The sequence below is a fragment of the Apteryx rowi genome, unplaced genomic scaffold (assembly GCF_003343035.1).
Source record: "Apteryx rowi isolate R43461 unplaced genomic scaffold, aptRow1 scaffold_350, whole genome shotgun sequence".
NCBI classification, from domain to species: Eukaryota; Metazoa; Chordata; class Aves; order Apterygiformes; family Apterygidae; genus Apteryx; species Apteryx rowi.
Window position 1 is genome coordinate 119,740 of NW_020449975.1, and position 20,896 is coordinate 140,635.

The window sequence follows — 20,896 nt, forward strand, 5'->3', positions numbered from 1 at the left end:
CGTTGGCCTTGTCAGGTTACGTATAATTTCTTGAAAAATACTGAAACAAATGATCACTGTGCTGTTTGAAAGCACAAAGAAGATGACAGGATGATGAGTAAGAGCTATCTTGAGAACAAATGATGTCAGACCAATTTAATTTCCTCTTTTGATAGGGTGACAGACCTCATGGATGGAGGAGGAGAGGTAGATGCCTTATAACTTGACTTCAGTGAACCTTTTGATGTGTTCTCTCATGCCATTCTCATAAGCTTATAAACAAGGGAGACTATGCCCTGAAATAAATTCTGTCAGTGTGATTGCAGAGCTGCCTAGAAAACTATGGAGCTCTGTTCTCAGAGTAGTTATCAGCATTTCACTGTCAAAAAAACAGTGGTGTTGAACAGAATCTTTCCTGGGTTTTGTACTGTTCCTTATTTTAGTTAAGGACTTAGATGCAGCAGACGAATATGCTGATTATACTTGCAGGTGACATGAAACTGAGAAGTGCTGCAGGCATGTTGAAGGACAGGATTAGGATTCAAAGTGATGCTTACAGCTGGAGAACTGGTTTGAAGAAAAAGTAGATGGTGACTCCCCGAGGGCATGTGCAAGTACTACACTGGCAAAAGTAGTCAGCTGCAGAAACAGAGAATGAAAAAAATACTGACTCATCCAGATGCCCTTTAGAAAAGGATCGGGGTATTGTATTGATTGGAAAGCTGAACATTAATTAACAGTTTTGTGCTACTATAGAAGAGTCCAGCATCACACAGGAATGTACAAACAGGGTTATGGCCTGTAAAGCACATGATACAATCCTGTTTTATGCAGAGTACTATGCCCAGTTTTGTGTAGCACACATCATATTTCATATTTCAAAATACACTTCATGTTGGTCAACTGCAGAAAGTTCAACAGAAAATAATGATCAGAAGCCTAGAAAATACAGTATGCCCACAATGATGGAAGGAATTGGTGTTTTTCAGCCTAGGGAAGAGAATACTGGAAATAACTGAGTTTTAGATCTGCTAAAGGCAGCTGTATTGAGGGAGGAGTACAGTCTGTTCTACATACTCGCTTGGGATAAAAAAGGATTATGGTACTTAATTGCAGTGAAGGGATTTTGGTTAGGTGTTATGAAAAGTCTTCAGGGATATAGCTTGGAAAGGTTGCAGAATCTTGGGGGTTTTTTAAAAACAGGTTGGATAAACTTCTCAGGAATGATGTCAGTAAAGCTGATCCTGTTTTGGGGCTGGGAAATGGGTTAGGTAACTTCTCAAAACTTAAGCTACCCCTATTTTTGTGACTGTATTGGATCCTGTATGCTAAGCAACAGTCCTAACAATCATCTTGACAATGATTTCCGTTTGGAGCCTGCCTCTAAATTATTACAAATCAAGCTGTAATTTTAAAGTTCTAAAATCATGTTAGATATCTTTATTATTTCATTCAAATCTTTCTTCTATCCTTTTCTGCTTCATTTAACGGAGGGTTTTAGCAAGACTGTAGTGACAGCTAGTGATATGTGAAATGCCTTGTACACTGCTGAGAATACGCAAAGAGGTCACAGAATCACAGAATGGCTGAGGTTGGAAGGAACCTCTGGATATCATCTAGTCCAACCCCCCTGCTCAAGTAGGGTCACCTGGAGCACATTGCCCAGGATTGTGTCCAGACAGCTTTTGAATATCTCCAAGGAGGGAGAGTTCACAGCCTCTCTGGGCAATCTGTTCCAGTGCTCTGTCACCCTCACAGGAAAGAAGTTTTTCCTCATGTTCAGACGGAACTTCCTGTGGTTCAGTTTGTGCCCGTTGCCTCTCGTCCTATTGCTGGGCACCACTGAGAAGAGTCTGGCCCCATCCTCTCTACACCCTCCCTTCAGATACCTATTGTTACACATTGATAGGATAGGATCCCCTCTCAGTCTTCTCTTCTCCAGGCTGAAGAGGCCCAGCTCTCTCAGCCTTTCCTCATAGGAGAGATGCTCCAGTCCCTTCATCACCTTAGTAGCCCTCTGCTGGACTCTCTCCAGGAGCTCCACGTGTCTCTTGTACTGGGGAGCCCAGAACTGGACACAGTACTCCAGATGTGGCCTCAGCAGGGCTGAGTAGAGGGGGAGGATCACCTCCCTCCACCTGCTGGCAACACTCTTCCTAATGCACCCCAGGATACCATTGGCCTTCTTGGCCACAAGGGCACATTGCTGCCTCATGCTTAACTTGGTGTCCACCAGCACTCCCAGGTCCTTCTCTGCAGAGCTGCTTTCCAGCAGGTCCACCCCCAGCCTGTACTGGTGCATGGAGTTATTCCTCCCCTCCCACGACTCTGCACTTGCCTTTGTTGAGCTTCATGAGGTTCCTCTCCACCCAGCTCTCCAGCCTGTCCAGGTCCCTCTGAATGGCAGCACAGCCCTCTGGTGTATTGGCCACTCCTCCCAGTTTTGTATCATCAGCAAACTTGCTGAGGGTGCACTCTGTCCCTTCATCCAGGTCATTGATGAAGAAGTTGAACAAGACTGGACCCAGTACTGACCCCTGGGAGACACCGCTGGTGCTTGGCCTCCAGCTGGACTCTGCGCCACTGACCACAACCCTCTGAGCTCTGCCATTCAGCCAGTTCTCAATCCACCTCACTGACCACTTATCCAACCTGCAATTCATCAGTCTGTCTCTGAGGATGTTATGGGAGACAATGTCAAAAACCTTACTAGAGTCAAGGTAAACAACATGCACTGCTCTACCCTCATCTACTCAACCAGTCATCCCATTGTAGAAGGCTACCAGATTGGTTAAGCATGATTTCCCCTTGGTGAAGCCATGCTGACTACTCCTGATCACCTTCTTTTCCTCCACATGCTTAGAGATGGCCTCCAGGATGAGCTGCTCCATCACTTTTCCAGGGGTGAAGATGAGGCTGACTGGCCTGTAGTTCCCTGGGTCCTCCTTCTTGCCCATTCTGAAGACTGGGGTGACATTGGCTTTCTTCCAGTCCTCAGGCACCTCTCCTGTTCTCCATGACCTTTCAAAGATGATGGAGAGTGGCTTACCAATGACATCCGCCAGCTCCCTCAGTACTCGTGGGTGCATCCCATCAGGGCCCATGGATTTGTGGGTGTCAAGTTTGCCTAAATGATCTCTAACCCGATCCTCCTCGACCAAGGGAAAGTCTTCCTTTCTCCAGACTCTCTCTCTTGCCTCCAGGATCTGGAATTTCTGAGGGCTGGCCTGAGCAGTAAAGACTGAAGCAAAGGCAGCATTCAGCAGCTCTGCCTTGTCTGTGTCCTTTGTCACCAGGGCACCCACCCCATTCGGCAGCAGGCCCACATTTTCCCTGTTGTTATTGTGAGACTTTTAAAAGGTGGGGGAAGAATTCATGGCCTCTATGCACTCTTTCAGTTTTTGGTGCTGTACTAACTCTTGGCTATTCTGCCAAAATTGTCCACAAGAATGTCTCTAAGTGCCACTTAGGGTGATGGTGGTAGTGGTAATCTGTGTAAGTGTGTGTTATTTCTGTGCGTATAATAGATGATTATATAAGTATGGAAGCAAGTCGTCTTGAACTGTTGGACTGCCTACTGCATTACACTTTGTGTCAGTGAAGAAGTTCTGATCCTGGGTATTGAGTGTGCTTTTTGGAAGAGATGATGGTTTTTTTTTTATTGCAGGTTGACGAGTGAATATACTGCAGAAATCCCTTGAATCACACAGATAATCTAAAATGGTTGCTGAAACAAAGAACATCTTGGCATAAAAGAAACATAAAGAACATAAAAGAAAGTGTGAATAATACATGCCAGCTCCTTCCTGTTGCTTCATTTTGACCGTTCTTTCCTTTTGAGCTTCTTGAGTACTGCATACTCATAGCACAGGAGTTTGGGGTGCATTTAATACAGCAAAAGGACATTCTATCATATGGCTTGTGATCAAATTTTATCATTGCTTTAACATTTATGGTGGGTTTATGTCCAGCTACCAGAAAACCTAGGAAAAGATGAAGGCAAATCACAAATATGCTGATTTTAGGATTAGATTATTTCAAAATACACATTTTTTTAAGGAAATGGTAAAATAAAGTGTTATTTTTCAAACAAATTAAAAATTACATGGTAGCATAATGGTAGCTCTAGGGGTGAGATACTAGTCTGTTTAGTAATAAGACCCATTTATCTATTTATCTATCTCTCAACCAGAACACCTTCATCTGGCAACAAGTGGATCTGACTTCTCCCCTCCACCTCCCAAAATAATCTTTTAAACATTATTCTACTATTTCTCTTATGTCAGACATGCCTGAAAAACAGTTTCTGATGGTGGGGAAGCTCATTACAGCACATTAATTATATTCCAAAATCCTCTCAAAAACATTTTATGAAGCTGAGAAGAGCAATTTGAATGTGAAAAGTGACAGTTTTCCATCAGTATTTTTATGTATACCAAATTCAGGCTTATATATAAATTGTCTTAGAATTTACAATTACAAGAGAAGAATTTTCCACTTGAATGTGCATAAAAATAATTTTTTTTTTTCCATGAGAGTTACTACCATCTAGGATATAAAGTTGCAAAATGGAGAATTTAAAGGTGAAAAAGTGTTAGAGCTAAGTCTTCTCCCATATTCTTAGTTCTGCTGTTACTGAGGGTAGAGAACAAGATTTATGTATGTGATCATAAATTTCATGGATAGCGACCACTGTTGTAATTTTTAATACGGTGAATTGGGCATGTGGATAGCGATGTAATCGATGACATAGAAAGTTTTCTGCTCCATTCCCTGCATACAAGGTCCAACTATGGTCATCAGTAGCTTTCAGACATAGGTGTAAAAGAGAAACTTTACATCATAGTTACGTTTTCCTGCATCTTCTTAAAATAAAGTTTGGTCAGTTTATGTTTTAAACTTGGCATGTAAATGGTGTGAGCAATAGGCTGAGGGAAATCAAAATTCTTCAGTCTGCTGGCAGGCTTATTGCTGCTGCCTATATTTCTCATTATGAATGTCTAGAACAATTCGTTTATTTTGATTGAATTCTTCAGCAAGATAAAATGCTTAGGTGGCCTACGCTATTACAGCAGAACAGAACTGTAATGAGAACTTTATCTTCATCTTTAAAATAATCACATTGTCTCAAAGTGTCATGAAAATTCATCAGTAGCTTCGTAACATTTATGCACATTAGGAGCCTAAAAATAGAGACATTTCAAATGTCCTAATATGCAAATGTTCTTTAGCTTTCTTGACTTTTTTTTAATTTTAGCAATTTATAAGCAAATTTATTTGCCTTGCTTCTTTTTATAGTGTCACAAATTTAGTAGCCTCACAGCATATTGAAAATGCTCTGAAATTATTATATGTTATAGAAAATATTCTGTGAAATCAAACGCATATAAAAATAAGTGTTTATGTTCTGGTGTGTTTATGTATGGGCTATGTTTTATCAAGCCTCTGGTCTTGCAACTTTTTCCTAGTTTTACTTCCCAGGAGGAAGTACAGTACTTGAGCAATAGGAGAGGGAAAGGAAGCTGGAGTAAATCTCTCTCTACTCTACTGGGAATGTAGGTTAGGCTGGATGGCCAAATTGACAGTGAGGCATCAATACCTGTTTAACCAATGTTTTTTCCAAATGAAATGATTAAAGATAAAAATGGGGACTTTCCATCTCAAAAGAAATGTTTATATTTGAATGTTTAACTATGAAGTATCTTGCAGGAATGAGAGTAGAAAACAAGTGGCAGTTCTTGGCAGAGCTAGGCCACAGGTTATCCTTCATTTTGAAACTGAGCAGCGTGTTAATGAAGATAATCTGTTCAGTAGGAGATTTTAGAGCAAGAAGAACCATACAACCCTAAAGTACTCTCTTTCACGTGGTTGTGATTAATGTATAAGGACTTAGCTGAAATCTAAAGTATTCTATACTAAATCTAGCTACTTGAACATGATTTTCTTAAAAATCTTCTTAGCTGTTTCAGGTATGGGAAAGTGCAATCACGCAAAAGTTGTTACTATTGCAATTTATAACACTTCCTTTCTTTCTAAAACTAGTGACTTCTGCATCTGTCCTTTATCCTGGAAAGCCCATCTAAACATGGTTTAGGTAGAACGTACTTTTTTAACCTGTATATGCTACGTGCCAACTGAGAAAGGAAGCATAAGTAAAGGAAATGCATGCCCAACCCCTGAAATAGATGTCACCATGCAACTTGCACCCACTTTAAAAACAACACAGAATAAACCTCTGAACACTGTAATTTGTTGTACTATTGAGTATACAACCTTGTTTCTTTTCCTACTGGAAAGATTACCTAGATGAAAAGGGTTTGTATAAGTCCTGTGTCAGAAGTAGAAGAAAGATGAGTTATCTCAGCAGGAAAGACTGTCTCCCTTTGTCATAATTATAAATGCATGAAAATAACATTATTAGAAGATGGTTTAGGTCTAGTACTTCAATTTTGGTTACAGAATGCCAAATACAATTATGTAATTCAGACTTCAAGTCAGAGATTTAAACAGTCATTTAATCTGAATTCATTTATATTTATAGGTAGAACAAGAAATGTTTCTATAGTTATTTCTGAAATGTATGAATGATTAAGATACTATGAACTTTAGTCTTTCTGTGAATTGTTCACTCTACATGAAAAATACATTTACATATACCCCATCCAGTACTAGTGCACTAGAAATTCAAAGGTATGAAGTTTAAATTTTTCCCCTCGTTTCATTAAAAAGTGATATTTTTGTAGAGGTGATCTGTTAGATATGAACTTTTCTACAAAAAGGACTGCCAACTGAACTCAAGATCCCAAGACTGAAAGTAGCATTGATGATGACAAAGACAAAAAATTAAAGTGAAGGTTGAAGGTTAAACCTGTTCCATCTGAGACATGCAATGGCTGGCTACTGATGGATTTTTTTTTTCCTCTTTGCTGTGGGTAGGAGCAGAACTGGCTAGAGAGGTGAAATATTTGACTAAAGACAAGACAATATTCCCTTTATTTGCCGTGTTTCATGTATCGGTTGTGGGAGTTATTTTTGTTTTACTGGAGACCTGCTTCTTCCAATGAAGTCTAAGATTAGACCATTCTGGATCCTCTGTATACTTGGCGGAGGGAGCAGAATGGGTGTAGGCCTTCCCAAAGCAAACAGTGCCAAGGAGTTGGCAATATGACTTGCTGTAAACCTTGGTGTGAAAAGCAAACTCAGAGGAGTGCATGCTGTAAATGAGTTGTGAAAATACACATTCAGAGAAAAACTGTTTTTCCTATTAGCCAGAAGGTGCATAGTTCCTGGTGAAATAAATCCTTTCCAGTGTTTATGTGCTTAACAAAAGTCATTTAAAGAAAAACTGAGTGGAAATGTAGAGATTGTATTTAATTCTTTTGCAAAATGCCTGACTGATTGTTATGATGAATTATAGGTCTTTTTTTTGTCACTAGGGGTCTTCAGAAACAGGATAAGGCAGTAATGGTTTATTACCACATTTGTGGGCAAGTGTTTTGAATTTTTGTTTTTTTGTTTTTTGTTTTTAGCCTGTTTTAGTAGAATTGAAATGTGCATGCATGATTCATAAGTAGGTGAGAAAGAAGAGATGATGTCAGGGTCTTTTTAGCAATGGCAGGATCCTATTCTGTATTTTTTTTGTCTTTTCCCAGGTTGGACTATCCATTCAGGCATGGCTCAGTGATTTAGCAGCGAATATACTGATCAGTGCTCTAAATGCCTCTCTAGTAATTTTCATGCCCAAAAGACTAGATGATTTCTTTTCTAGTATAGGCTTGCAAATAAGTTTTCTCATTGATTGTGATGTAGGCAGGAACATATGTGAAGATAAATCAGGGTGGGTTTTTTTTGGTTTGAATATTCCTAAGCAGTAGCTTTTATCCATCAGCTGTACATAGTGGGGCAGTAGAAATGGTGATGTTTGAGCATAATGAAACTAGTTCACTGAAAGGCTAGCAATTAGCATCAGAAACATATCTGTGGAAAACAGCAAGGCCAACACAGGATTTTTTTATTGCCATTAGAGGCAGGAGGATTTGAAAACTTTCCAGTTACCCCAGAAAAAGCAGCATTATCCAAAACAGTAGCAAAGGCAAAAGTTCATTGCTCTGAACCTCAGGCACGTAACTAACTCGTAACGGTGCTGTCAGTTGAAGAGATTGCATATAGAGGTATCATATGAAACTTAGAGTATGACATTAGAAATATGTATGAACTTGCAACAAAATATATAGAACCAGGTTGGATCCATGAACTGCTGACTTGTTTGGCAGGGTTTTTGCTTTTTATTTTTCCTCCATCCATTGTGGTTGTTTACACATCTCTTATCTTTTTGAAGAATTTGGAAATTGTGGAGTTCAGTAGTTCACTATCCAAAGGAAGAGGGAGAAAGTACGTATTACATGTTTTCTATGGAAATCCAGTCAGAATGGTTGAAACACTTTTTTCCCAAGTAAATTTCCATGTGCTGAAAATTATTTTTTATTCACAAAGCAGGATGATTTTTTTTCTACTACATTTATCATACTGTCTTGAGTTTCACAATCATGCAAATGTTGTCCAGAGCTCATGAGCATGATGAGCAGATGATGACCTAAAGGTTTAAGCAGCAGTTTGGCCAAATTTTTTAATGTGCATGTCTTCCTGGATTTTTTCTTTTTGCCTATATAGACAGCTGAGGATAGTGACAGGTGAATGGTTTTTTGAAGAGAGAGCAAAGCGCTTCAAACAATCCAATCTCCTTGGAACCGATGTTGTCAGACAGTCTATCCTACGCAGATTCCCGGGTAATGGTAAGGACCACGAAAGAGAGGTTCACTGTTTATGCTTGATACTTTTAAACCTTGTTTCCAGAGTGTTTGACTTAATCTGTATTTTGTTTTTCACTGTAGAATGTGCAAGTATAATCAGTATTTTAATCTTAATGTTATACTTGGGTATTGTTATGCACTGTTTATGAACGACTATTATTTAGGAAAGGTAAGCTATAGATGAGTAAGGACATTTCTCTGTGGAGATAGAGAGCTGCTTAAAATCTCACTGTCCAAACAGATAGGCAGTATTAAAATTCAGCTCCAAAGCAGAAGCAGAGGCTCTAAAAGTTGATTCTTAATTCCTCCCAGGAAGTTTAGCTGTATACAGAGATATAAAGCTAGCCATTCATCTTGCCTCTTTTATTTAATTATGTTGGCATTGAGTAAAATGTATAATTCCATTTTCTTTTTTAACTCCGAATAAGAAAAGCTAAATGTTAGCTCATGTGCTATCTACTGGAGCATGGGCTACATCCCAGACTACTTGGTATCTCTCTGCTCTCACTTGACTTTCCTTTTGTCCAGCCATCTTCAATAAACTGCACCTGCACTCTTAGGTACTGAGTAAGAGTGTACCTTACTATTAGGTACAAAAACCACAGTCTGCTGTCCCAATCTAGCACAGCAGGTCTACCGTGCCTGGTACCTTGCCCGTTACCACAGGACCACTGGTTTAGGAATTAGGAGTTTTTCCTGCATGCTGATGATTCTCCCTCCGCTGAACTGCTTTACTCTGCACAGAGAAGCTTTTATTTAGATAGTCTGTTTTCAGAGGTAGCATTTATCACTTTCAGTAGGAAGGTGAAGGCAACTGGTAGTTCTTAGGAGGAGAGAATGGTTTACTGCCATTGGAAACATATCTGGTGTAAATACGCTGCTTGGCAGAATGCTGATCTTTCCAATATCAGTGTGCTTCAGAAATTATCAAACTGACATGTCTCTATATCTTTGGTTTTCAGTGTTTTATATTATACAACCTGTCAAATTGGATATTTTGTGTTTTGTTACTATATGTTTACATTTGATAAATATTTTATGGAAAAATGGTGTATATATATATTTTTCTATTTTACTCCTAGCTGAACAATTTTGATTTAGAAAATGTTCTTTCATTTAACACAGAAAATACTTTACACTGCAAAATTATATTTCAAGTTCCTTGGTTGTTAAGTATGTTCTTTGTCAGTGACAAATTCAGAAGTATGGTTCAACAGAAAAGCTGATAATAAGAAACATTTCTAACTATTTAAAATTTATTTTCTTTTAATGAAAGGCAAAAACAAAGAACTTCCTGAGCTGTTTCTGTATGATATTTTATCATATGTTTTTATTTAATATTGTAAAATGGAGAAATCTACTTTTGTAGGTTGTTTGACACGTGCTGCCTTTTTTTCTGTAAATATTGGTTTTATTTCCGCCCCCCCCCCCCCCCGAAGATACAGTTTCCAGCAAGGATGAAGGAAGAATGTTTAAAGATCAACCCCAGGAGAATGCAGAAAAACATCCAGATATATCAACCTCCTCCACAAATGGACATAAATCTATCTTCAGCGGACCTAGAAAGATAGGGTAAAGATTTTTCTTTTGGAAACTGAAAAATCAGAATGCCGCTGTGTATGGTCAGATGAATTTTTTCTTTAGTCTCTCCAACATTCCATATCCACCCGAAACTTCCCAGGGTTAGAAACAGTTCTCATTTAAAAGCTTACTATAATTAGACTACTGTCTCCTAGGAAATGCAGCAGTAATTACTCTTCAGCTGTAAAGGTAGAAGAAAAAAAGGCAGTTTTACTCTTGGATTCTTCCTGTTTATACTTTGAAGTAACAGAATGTCCCTAAATGCTGGTCTGCAGAAGAAGCAGATGCAAAAAATAGTATTTTGAGAATCTGTTTTTATGTGTACGGGTTGGTTCAGTTAACAAGTCTTGTAGTCCATTAGTTTCCAGGTGTGTAAATGCAGTCTAACAATAAAAGCAGTGCTCCTTTCTTTTGTACATGACCACATGTACATTGAATACATGGTTGCATAGGTGGTGTCTGGGCATAACTCGAGGCTGTTGGATGAAAAGGAAGAAAATTCAGATGAACTTTCAGATCCTGGGCAGAGTTACATGGGCTGGTAGTTGGAAAACTTGGTTTCTGTTGGTAGCAGAGCAATTTTTATTATGGATCCTAAATATAGGGTAGGTGGGTAGCTTTTTACATCTGTGACTGTCTTCCAAGTAAGGAAAGAGTGAGACTTCTGGGCAGTGCCAAATATGGAATTTGTTGTTCCAGTCTCTCAAGAAATTAACTTGAGTGATTTCTGCCTTTTTTAATATTGGAAAAAAGAGCATCTGAATGCCTCTGAGTTCTCAAATCAAGGTGAAGGAAGAATTAGTTTAAGGAATCTACTATAGCAGGACTTAGCTGTTACTCTAAATCATGCTAATTGGTAACTATAGTGAGCATTCATTAAAGTTTACTTTCGTAGGAGAGTTGATGCTGGAAACATTGTTGTCCATGATGTTGATTCGGAAGTATGGATTGTCAAAGCTACACTTTGTGCAATGACCTGGATCTAGATAGAATAAGGGGCACAGGCGTAAGCTAAGTTGTTACTGTATTGTCTCAGGAACTCTTGGGCCCACATCTTCATAAATATTCGAATGCTGAACCCACATTGTTTTTACTGGGTGTTACTTTAGAGGACATGTAGTTGTTTCTGTACTCATGTGAAATCTAATTACTTACCTAATGCCAAAGCAAGCTTGGCAGTATTCTACAGTGTATTTGCTTTCTGGTCCTGCAGATCTAATCCTCTCTTCATTTAAATCCTTTCTGCAGATTTATTAGTCATATTTGCCTATGAGAAACAAATTATTTTTCTTGTCTGTTATTTATTTTTAGTGGTTTCCAGCCTTTTTCATTTTGTAGCCTGAAACGTTTTCCAGTGATTACATTCCCTGTAAAAGCAAATCTAATGCTACAGTCAGTAGGCTTGCTTTTCCTAGGTATTTTCTATGCCCTCTGTTAGAAGTAGTTCATTATTCCTCCTCCTCCTTCCTTGCTCCTTCTTCCTCCCTCAGGTTCTACATTCATGCATCTCATGAGTCAATTTGTATAAGCAAAACCATTTGGGAGCCAGCTCCTACTGATGTGCAGTGTTATGCAGTTAATATGTTACCTGTGTTACCTTAACATTCTATCGTTGTTTGTAAGTCAATGAAGAATACTATTACTTTTCAAAACTTTCTTTCTTTTTTGTCTTTTTAGATCACATCCTGCAGGGCAGGATGTTATGTTTTTGGACAATAGCATGTTCAGGGCATTGTTGCATGTAATTGTAGAAACTGCAAGGAGATTTTTAAGAGAACATACACATAGTATAATTTGCTAGGAGAGAATACACATACTTATGCAAGCAAAATTTTGTTTTACTGGTTAGCCTTTGCTGTAAATATGCTGTAAAAAAATAAGGGTTTTCACAAAAAAACACTCCTGGTTCAAAGCAGGAAGTGGTCATGTTGAGTATGAAGGATGTTTTGATGTTCTGTGTCTTAAAAAGTAGTTTTATAGTAAATATGATGCTGCTGCTTTTTGTAGGAATCAGTTTGGTATCCAAGTTTGGCACTCTGCTCACCATTATATCCAGAGTTGTCATTAGTTTGCATAGGTGAAATGAATACAACCTGCACATCACAGTAATTCAGTCACATTGCTGTTTCCTGGAAAAAAAGGTGCAACTTTTAAAACATTTTATTTTATTCCTGTTTTCATCAGGAAGGTAATTAGAGCAGTTACCAAAGGAGAAATTGCAAATACAAAAGATGAAGGTGGAAGAAACACATTCTCTGAAGCTGAAACACGAAGTCTGCGCAGTGGCAGGTCAACGCCTTGTTCTGAGAGGTGAGCAGCAGAAATTTGATGATAGCTCATACTGGGATTGACCTGAGGGTGTGTGCCAGTCCCCTGAGACGCATTGTGTCTTTGAATGCTCAGCATTATTACAATCTGAGAAGCAGAACTTGTATTAAAAAAACAAGACAAAACAAAAGATCACTGTCCAGGCCCCTTTTCTCTCCTTGTGTTTGGGTGGTGATTGCTGCTACTGCTTTGGTTTTTGTTGTCTGGTTTTAATTCATCCAACTGTGTTCATGTTGCAGAACTGAGGGCCTTTGTTCCAAAGTTTGTCTTTGGTAATGATAAGTTAATTGGTTAAAATTTATATTTCCTTTTTCAAAGGCTCTGTTGTCCTGCTCTTTCCATGATTGTTGTCCCCTTATTTCTGATAGAATTCCATTAATTGTTCTTCTGAGCTTAAGAGATCTCAGTCATTGCCTCTGTTGACCACGTTATAAAATGATGCAACATTCCTTTCATGACTCACTTCCAAAATGAGGCCAAAAATAGCTTACTTTTTTCTTGTTCAGTTGGATAAGCTATGCTGGATGTAGACCCATTTTCTTTGCTCAGGTGCACACACCTAGAAATCCTGCAATCCATATTGAAAAATAATACCATTTTGCTGTAAGATCTAGTAGAAATTTCCAGTTTTAAAGAGCCGTGTTCTTGAGAGACTCTAAATAGGTATACAGGAGCACTAGGACACTTCAGTACCTCCTGGCAAGTTCATTTCAAAGGGTGTCAGGTAAAAGGAACTTCATGAAGTTTAATATGCCCACATTTGAACCTTCTTATTTAAGCAAGAATTTGTTTCCCTTTGTGTTTTTGAATTGTAGACAACAATCACTGGTTGTTCTGCAGTTGATGGTGGCGGTTTTCCAGAAAGTTCACAATTTGCGTTTATTCATTCTGAGCTGGCTACTGCAGAACTTACTAGCCAGATCAGCTTTAAAGCTAGTCATCATCTTTAATCTGTATGCGGTTCACTAAGTTTCCTTTAGATAATTAGGCCTTCTGTATCTAACCAGGTTCACATGTGACTTTTATGAGACCAGGAGTGGTATTTTTGCTGTTTCTCTAGATTTGTTTTGCATTGTTTTGTTTTTAGCTTTGTTTTTAATTGAATAGAGTAGAGACGAGTGAAAGCTCCAAGAGACAGAAACTCGGGAATCCGGTATTTGTGCTCCTTAACACTGGGATTATGCAATGTTAAGCAACTTTCTGCAATACTTGAACAATATAAGGACAAAGGCATACTTGTGAGAGATCTGTGCAGCAGGCTGGATGTGCCAAAGACTGCAAGAAAATTATCATGCAGTTCACTGTAAATGAGGTGAAATAGTTTTTGTTAGTGTGGTAGGATTTACTAACTGATGAGCACTGTCTACAAGCTTAGAAGAATGGATAGGAATACAGTGTCACAGGACAATGATACTGCAAATGTGCTGGAAAAAATGCTTTTGGAACTAAGAGGACATTTTTAGCTAAAGTAATCTGGCTTAATGAGTATTTCAGATCTGTAGGCATCTTCATTGTGCTAGACAACATTTGAATTTCACCTCTGCTCGGTTTAGCCACATCATATTTTGAGTAACTGCAGTAAAAATCTCTTCTGCCACAGTGTAAATTTCTGTAAGAACTACTGCTGAACTGAGAAAAAATATTCTTTAATACAGCAGCTTTTGTCTCACTACCAAATTAAGCAGTGAGCACAGACTCTGAATCCACATTAGTGGAGTTATCCAAAATAAGGAATTAGAGAAAAGCCCCAAACACCTCCAGTGCTTACAAATGTTGTGTGACCATTTTTGTCTATTAGTGAGCATCCAGTACCTTTTTAACAGTATCTATCCAATTTCTTATTTTAACAATAGTAGATAGTGCATAATAAACACACTCTTATGCATGTGCACTTCACATATATGCATTGCTACTTCTTAATCTGATAAACCTAGTGACCAACAAACCCTGAGAAAACGTGTTTTGGTTGAATTTTAGTCCTATCAGGCTACTAGCTATCGTCTGTATTTTACCAAAGCTGTTGGATTTAGATGCACACACCCTAATTTCCAAACCTATTGTATGGCAAGTAGCCAAAATGTTGAAAACCTGAGTTTTATTGCATGTCAAAACACTTTTGATAGATTGTTGTGACTTTCCGTTATGAAAGCTGCTGTGTTACAGTTGTTTTCCTCACTGTATAAACTAATGTTAATCAATAAAACAAGGGTTTAGAAGTAATAGTAGGCTAGGGGAAAAAAAAAGATTTTAAAACATGTTGCATGGGATCTTGCAGGAGTCATCAAGGTGGACTGAACACTTGCACATCAAACCTGCTGCAGAGACCTCTCAAGGCCTTTGCCCTTGTTTCAATCAGCTATCAGAGAAAGGCTCAACTCATTTTATACACATATTAGATAGACAGCAAAAGAAAAATATTGTCTTAAGGTGACTAAGTCAGGCATTTCCATGTGGTAGACAGGACCTCTGTGCGATGAGGCAGTATGCCTCTGTGGATGAATTTGAAATTTCAATCCTATTTCTCGTAGAAGTATCCAGATGCAACCTTCCAGTTCATTCAGCTGCAAAACAAGTAAACACTTTTGCTGAAGTAGAAATAAACCACTTGAAGAGATGAACTCATGGCCTGGGCCTCACTGTTCTCAGCTCAGTACAGCTTTGTTTGAACCAAAATATTTAGAAAGAATGAAAATTCTCTCTTAGATTCCCTGTTGGCAGGTGAAATACTATCAGTTTTAGCAATGCTCCTAAAAAAGTAAAGGCAATTACAAAAATCAGAAATATTCAGGAATATCTAGGACAGCTGTAGTGTCAAAAGATGTTAAATTCTTTTAATTTGAAACTCAAAACAATTATGGAGTGTGGTGTGGGAAGCTTTGCTGTTATTTTTAATAATTACTACTCAGTTCTTTAAATTCACAATAGATTAATTAGATATTTGAGGATGCTTGTTTTAGTTAAATACTTAACCACACATGTACAAGACAGGAATTTTCATCCCTCTACTGAAAAAATGAGCTGCTCCTCAATCCTTCCACAGACTAATATAAAGTGCCACGTCTTCTGCAGACAGTAAAGTAATTTGGCTCCCTACTAAAAGCATCTCTTGGCAACACAGTTCTGTTACTGTGTACTTTGACACAGGCCACTGATTTGGCCAGGTCAGGCTGAGATGATTGGTAGAGACAGAAATTGCTATAGTGACTCAACACCCTTAATTTAATAATTCCCACATGCTGGCTCTGGGCAAAAGCTAGAAATTGATGCTTTATGTGAAAGTCAAGCAAGGCAACCAAACATCCTTCCTTACGGAAGAGGCTGCAGTTCCAGCATCAATTCCTATTTACCAGTAATTGTTACTGTCCTGCAAGAATTTTCAAGATTTCTCTAAATTGAGAAGAAAAATGAAAATATTTGAACTAATAGTAGTGGAGAAAGAGAGAAGAGTAGATTAGCCAAGAGGTTGCATTTTGTTTTAAAATGCATTATAGTTGGGTTTCACCTTTTTTACTGCAAATCAAATTTCAAATGGAAATAAAACTTTAAGTGGAAATGTGTTAAAATATGCTTTAAAATAATTTTCATTGTTTCAAGAGATCAGAAAAGTGCAACAACTTACGCTTTCTAATGTTCAGTGTTCACTTGGACTAATCAGTGTTTTCCAGTAGGAAATGTTCTATGGAAAAATTTCTGCCTGTTGTGGTACTAGACAGCAATTGGGTTCTGCTGTGCTGATCACAGATTCTTTTTTGCCATTTTTACTGACTAACAGGGAACATGGGAGAAATATTTGCACAGTTTTCCTAGATTTCAAAGCTGTGGTGGAAGAATCAGCCAGTTTGGGTCAAGAATCATTATCTCAATATAAATAGGACAATGAATGTGTGGTTGTTTTTCCTGAGAAGGTAGAGAGTGGACAGCCAAGGATTTTAGAATTTTTGGAGTGAGTGTTGGCATTACCATCCTCTGCAGAAGTGGCCAGAGCTCTCATGTCGTGGTAGTTTTCCTTTGAACTGAGGACCAGCTTGGTGGGAAATATCACCTATGGAGTTGTCACTTCTAGTGTTGGGATGTGAATGCAATATGAAACAAATATGGAGGATCACAACTTTCTGCAACTTGGAATGAAATATGGACGAGACACCCATGCTTAGGCGATTCACAGTTCTGATAGAACTGCTGAAAACAGAAATATATATAAAGTAATTGTAATTTGCCCTTGCCTAAGCTTTTCTTACTGGTGACCATTTTCTTGCAGTGAATCAAACATAGTTCATACAGGGCAATGTAATTGCAGTAAGATGTTATAATTGCTGCAGTAATTCTTTAATACTCTCATCTCCTCCCCAGAGGGAGCACTCTTTCACTGGACAACGGTGATGCAGAGGCCACCCCAGACCATCTGAAAGGGGTCGTGGGTCCTGTGAATGGAAGCAATGTTTCCACACCATCCCTCCCAAGGTCTCCAGCACTGAGCACGCGCAGCATGGCCACAGATTACACCAGGGTAAATACAGTGATGCTGTGGAGAGCAGCCCTCCCCGTGCTGGCACAGCTGACACCAAACGAGACGGCTTGGCCAGTTATCTGCCCTGATGGATCAATTTGTAGCCCAGAAAGGACAAGCCTGCCAGAGAAGACTTTGTTTTTTCCTTAATTCTCCTGGGATCAATGGGAATCTGTCATGCTCTATCTGTGATGTGGTTTGCGGTTTGGCAAACATTTTCCTTATGTCTAAAAATTCCTTTTAATGTCCAGTATTACATTATCAGTCACAGGTTCTGACATGGGAAGCACAAGGAATAGGAGTAAGCATTTCTGACGCTTCAAGGGCTGGAGAAGCACTACGAACTAAGGACATGACTTTCCAGCATCTGTGGGGTCCAGCATGCTTCCACTAAATTCAAAGGGGAGCTTTGCAAGCTCAGCATTTGCAGAAAATCAAGTCTTACTGATTTTAGCTCTTTCTGGATTTGGACACTAGACTGTGCATAAATTATGGTATAACACAAAATGTGGGCTAGATGTTGTATCAGAATGAAAGGTGGGATTCCTCTAACCGGCTTTTAGCCTGTTGAGATGTAGATGGCCTCATATGAGGTAGCAGCCCTTGGTTGCTTTCGTAGCCAGCAGAAGGACTCGGCTCATCTCAGCCAGAAGCAGCTCCTCTTTTTGTTCCTAGACAGTCAGCCTGTTTGTTGGACACCTGCTCCTGGCTGTGCGCTGTCTGGGACATCCATCCTGAATTCATTTTGGTCACCCTTCTTACTACATCAAGAGTAGTGTCCTATGGAGTTATCCTAAGTTGTAATGATCTAAGTGTGTGAGGAAATTTATATTAAGAGGTAATATCTTTTATCATTAATGTTTGGAAAGAAGTAGACGAGCATTTGAGCTCAGAGCCTTGATGAAAGGACATGCCCATTTTTTCCAATTTCCAACTACTTGGTCTAATATATTGTCTTTCCTAAGAAGAAATCAGTATATATGAGAGCCAGTTTCGGGAGCTGTAAATAAATTAATACTTGTTTTATTTATATTCTATATTCTTGTTGGCACACAAGCTGGTTTTATTAAGTGCACTGTGTTTGTTTAAAAAAACAAAACAGTCCATTTAATTTGGATGCAGATACATTGTTAGCAGTTCCTTTACAGGAAAGTGAATAGATGTAGTGATATCAAACACATTGGCTTTACCTGAGGAGTTATGCTGGCATAATTAGTTCAAGTCCTTTTGGTTCAACCCTGCCTGAAAGCATTATGCTGGTATAAAAACAAAGGATTTCCCCCTTTTTTTTTTTTTTAAATTGCCAAGCTAAGTGAACACTGAATAGATTTGTGTGTTTTGTTTCCCTCCTCTCACTGCTGATGTACTGCTCTGATTCTTCAGTTGCAAGCTCAGAATGTATGCATGAGTCACATCTTTGTGCAAATTTTGTGTGAGCTGTGCAAAACAGATTAGACTGTAATATAAATATATTTAATAATCGACTGGGTGCTAAAGGGGCTTTGGAGTTCTGGGAATTAATAGAAATGGTTGTGCTGTAGACTGACTGTGAATAAGCTTGCTTGTTATATTTATGGGATGTGCATTTTTCTTACTGGGCAGGTCACTGGCTTAGAAAATGGCATGATTTTTCCTGCAAGTGAAAGTGTACCTGAAGATTTAGTAAAGCAGCACTGTAGGAAATCATCTGGAACACCTTCCATTGCAGTTTCTGGGGTAGCTTTATCATCAGGCAAGTATCAAGTCTTTAACTGCTTTCTGCCAGCTCCACATCAGAGGATTATTCCTTCTCTTGTGACTCTGCACTTCCTGTTTTTAATGCACATTGAAAGAGCAGATATAAATTTCATATATTTGTTCGTGTTAAGAGGGAAGAATTTTCAGAATTATTAAACAAGGATATACTACTTAATAAGTTTCATATTTGAAAAAATGGTAATCCTAACCCCAGTAATCTTGGCACAATGTTAGTATTAGGTAAATGACATACTCTTAGAATTGTTATGAGATTTCATTCATAATAGCATATTGTAAAAGCATTCCCTGTGTGGTCAACTTTATAAAACGCTGCCTATTTACATCTATATAAAACACCACCATGCTGCTCTGGTTACATTTCATGCCCACTTTGACCAGAAGCAAATAACCATGGGAAGCAGTGAGCTGTCTGAGAAGAACTCCCTTGCAGTCTTCATGCCATTTGTTTTTTGTACATGATGCACTGAACCAGTAGATTAGGTTGTGATTTACCTCCTTTCATTGGAAGCTGTAAAGTAAAGGCTTGCTCAGGAAGGTGCTCTCAGAGCCATTTTACAGCAGTGGGTGAAGAGCCTCCTCCTCTTCCTATCTGAAACAGGAGGCAGGAGCCCCCTGCCTTCTGCTTTTCCCAGTCGCTCAACCTGCTTCTTACATGCCTAACAGAGTGGGTTCAGCTTTACAGGTTAGTCTCTGAAGCACAGCGGGGCGCACTGTCTTTCACTTGGATTTAGCCTAAAGCAGAAGCCTAGTGACATATCCCACAGAGCTAATCAATGGAGACACTTTCTTCACCTTAGGTTTTTCCACTCAAAAGCATCAAAGTATCAATGGGAATATTGCATTTTGCAGCTCTGGCCAGAGGCACTTCTGACTGCTGCTTTCTATCTGAAAAGAAAATTCTGCTCTGTTACCTCATAAAATAAAGGGTTTCTTAGTAGATAAGAACTGGTCTCATGTCACCAAAGGAGATGGATGCAGAGCAAAATTGCAGGCAACCTGGGAACAGGCCTCAGTCGGACTCCTTGTTGTCTCTTCTTGTTAGAAGATCTCAAAGGACATTAAGCTCAGGAGAGTGACTTCTCCTGCCACATCAGCTACAGCCCAGGAAGAAGATGAACAATTAAAAGCTTTCCAGTCTCCTGCCTGTAGGTTCTAAAAGTATTCTCTTCACCCACTTTCTTCTGTGATTTATTGAACAGTGGCACAGAATACTTCTTTGGAGAGCACTAAGAAAAGCTTTCTTCAAGACATCTAACATCTCTTGTGCCTTTAGAGGGTGAATGAAAGACTTCTAGGACCGAAAGAAGCTGGCATAGGACTCATGACTGTTCACTTCCTCATCCATTCTGCACAGGAAACACCAGTAACAGCAAAAATACTTTCTCTGTCCGTAGTTGCTTAATTCTGAAACAGACATTGGGGGGAGTTTAGGGATGGTGGAAAGATTTGATAATCACTGTGAATGCTTGGGCTGTAGATTTTGCAATATTCCAGGCTGATAGGCCTGCCAGAGAAAGTCAAAAGCTTGATCAATAGTATGATCCACAGGGAACAGAATTACAGTAGATAAATAGTGCAAGGGAAGAAGAATTGGCCAGAAGGTTGAACAGCGTCATAAAACACGCTTTCCGATTTTTCATCTTGATGTTCAGTATTTGGAGTGTGTGTGACAGAAAATATTGCAGAAATACTGTTTTGATTTTTTTTTTTAATGTTGCATTTGAGGCAACACTTAAAGTGTGGCAAAATGGAACAGGGAGGGCTTTTTGTACAAATTATAATGAACATTTTCATTATTTTGTTTTCCAGATCGCAGCCGATCTGAGATAGATTTGAGTGAATCTTTCTCTGAAGGCAATGAGGATACTCTGAGCATAAGAAGCAAATCTGTACCTAGTGCCTTAGATCAGGACTTGGTGAGTTAGAAATATGG

General features: G+C 38.8%; 1 protein-coding gene across 1 annotated transcript in view; it reads left to right on the forward strand.

Annotated features, from left to right (window-relative positions):
- SYTL5 (synaptotagmin like 5) overlaps positions 1-20,896 on the forward strand; it is a 62,555-nt gene that overhangs the window by 19,289 nt on the left and 22,370 nt on the right. The window contains exons 3-8 of the mRNA XM_026072792.1: positions 8,650-8,765; positions 10,229-10,361; positions 12,555-12,680; positions 17,049-17,205; positions 18,808-18,937; positions 20,773-20,879. Coding sequence (XP_025928577.1) covers positions 8,650-8,765; positions 10,229-10,361; positions 12,555-12,680; positions 17,049-17,205; positions 18,808-18,937; positions 20,773-20,879 — 769 coding nt within the window. The remainder of the gene's footprint in view (positions 1-8,649; positions 8,766-10,228; positions 10,362-12,554; positions 12,681-17,048; positions 17,206-18,807; positions 18,938-20,772; positions 20,880-20,896) is intronic.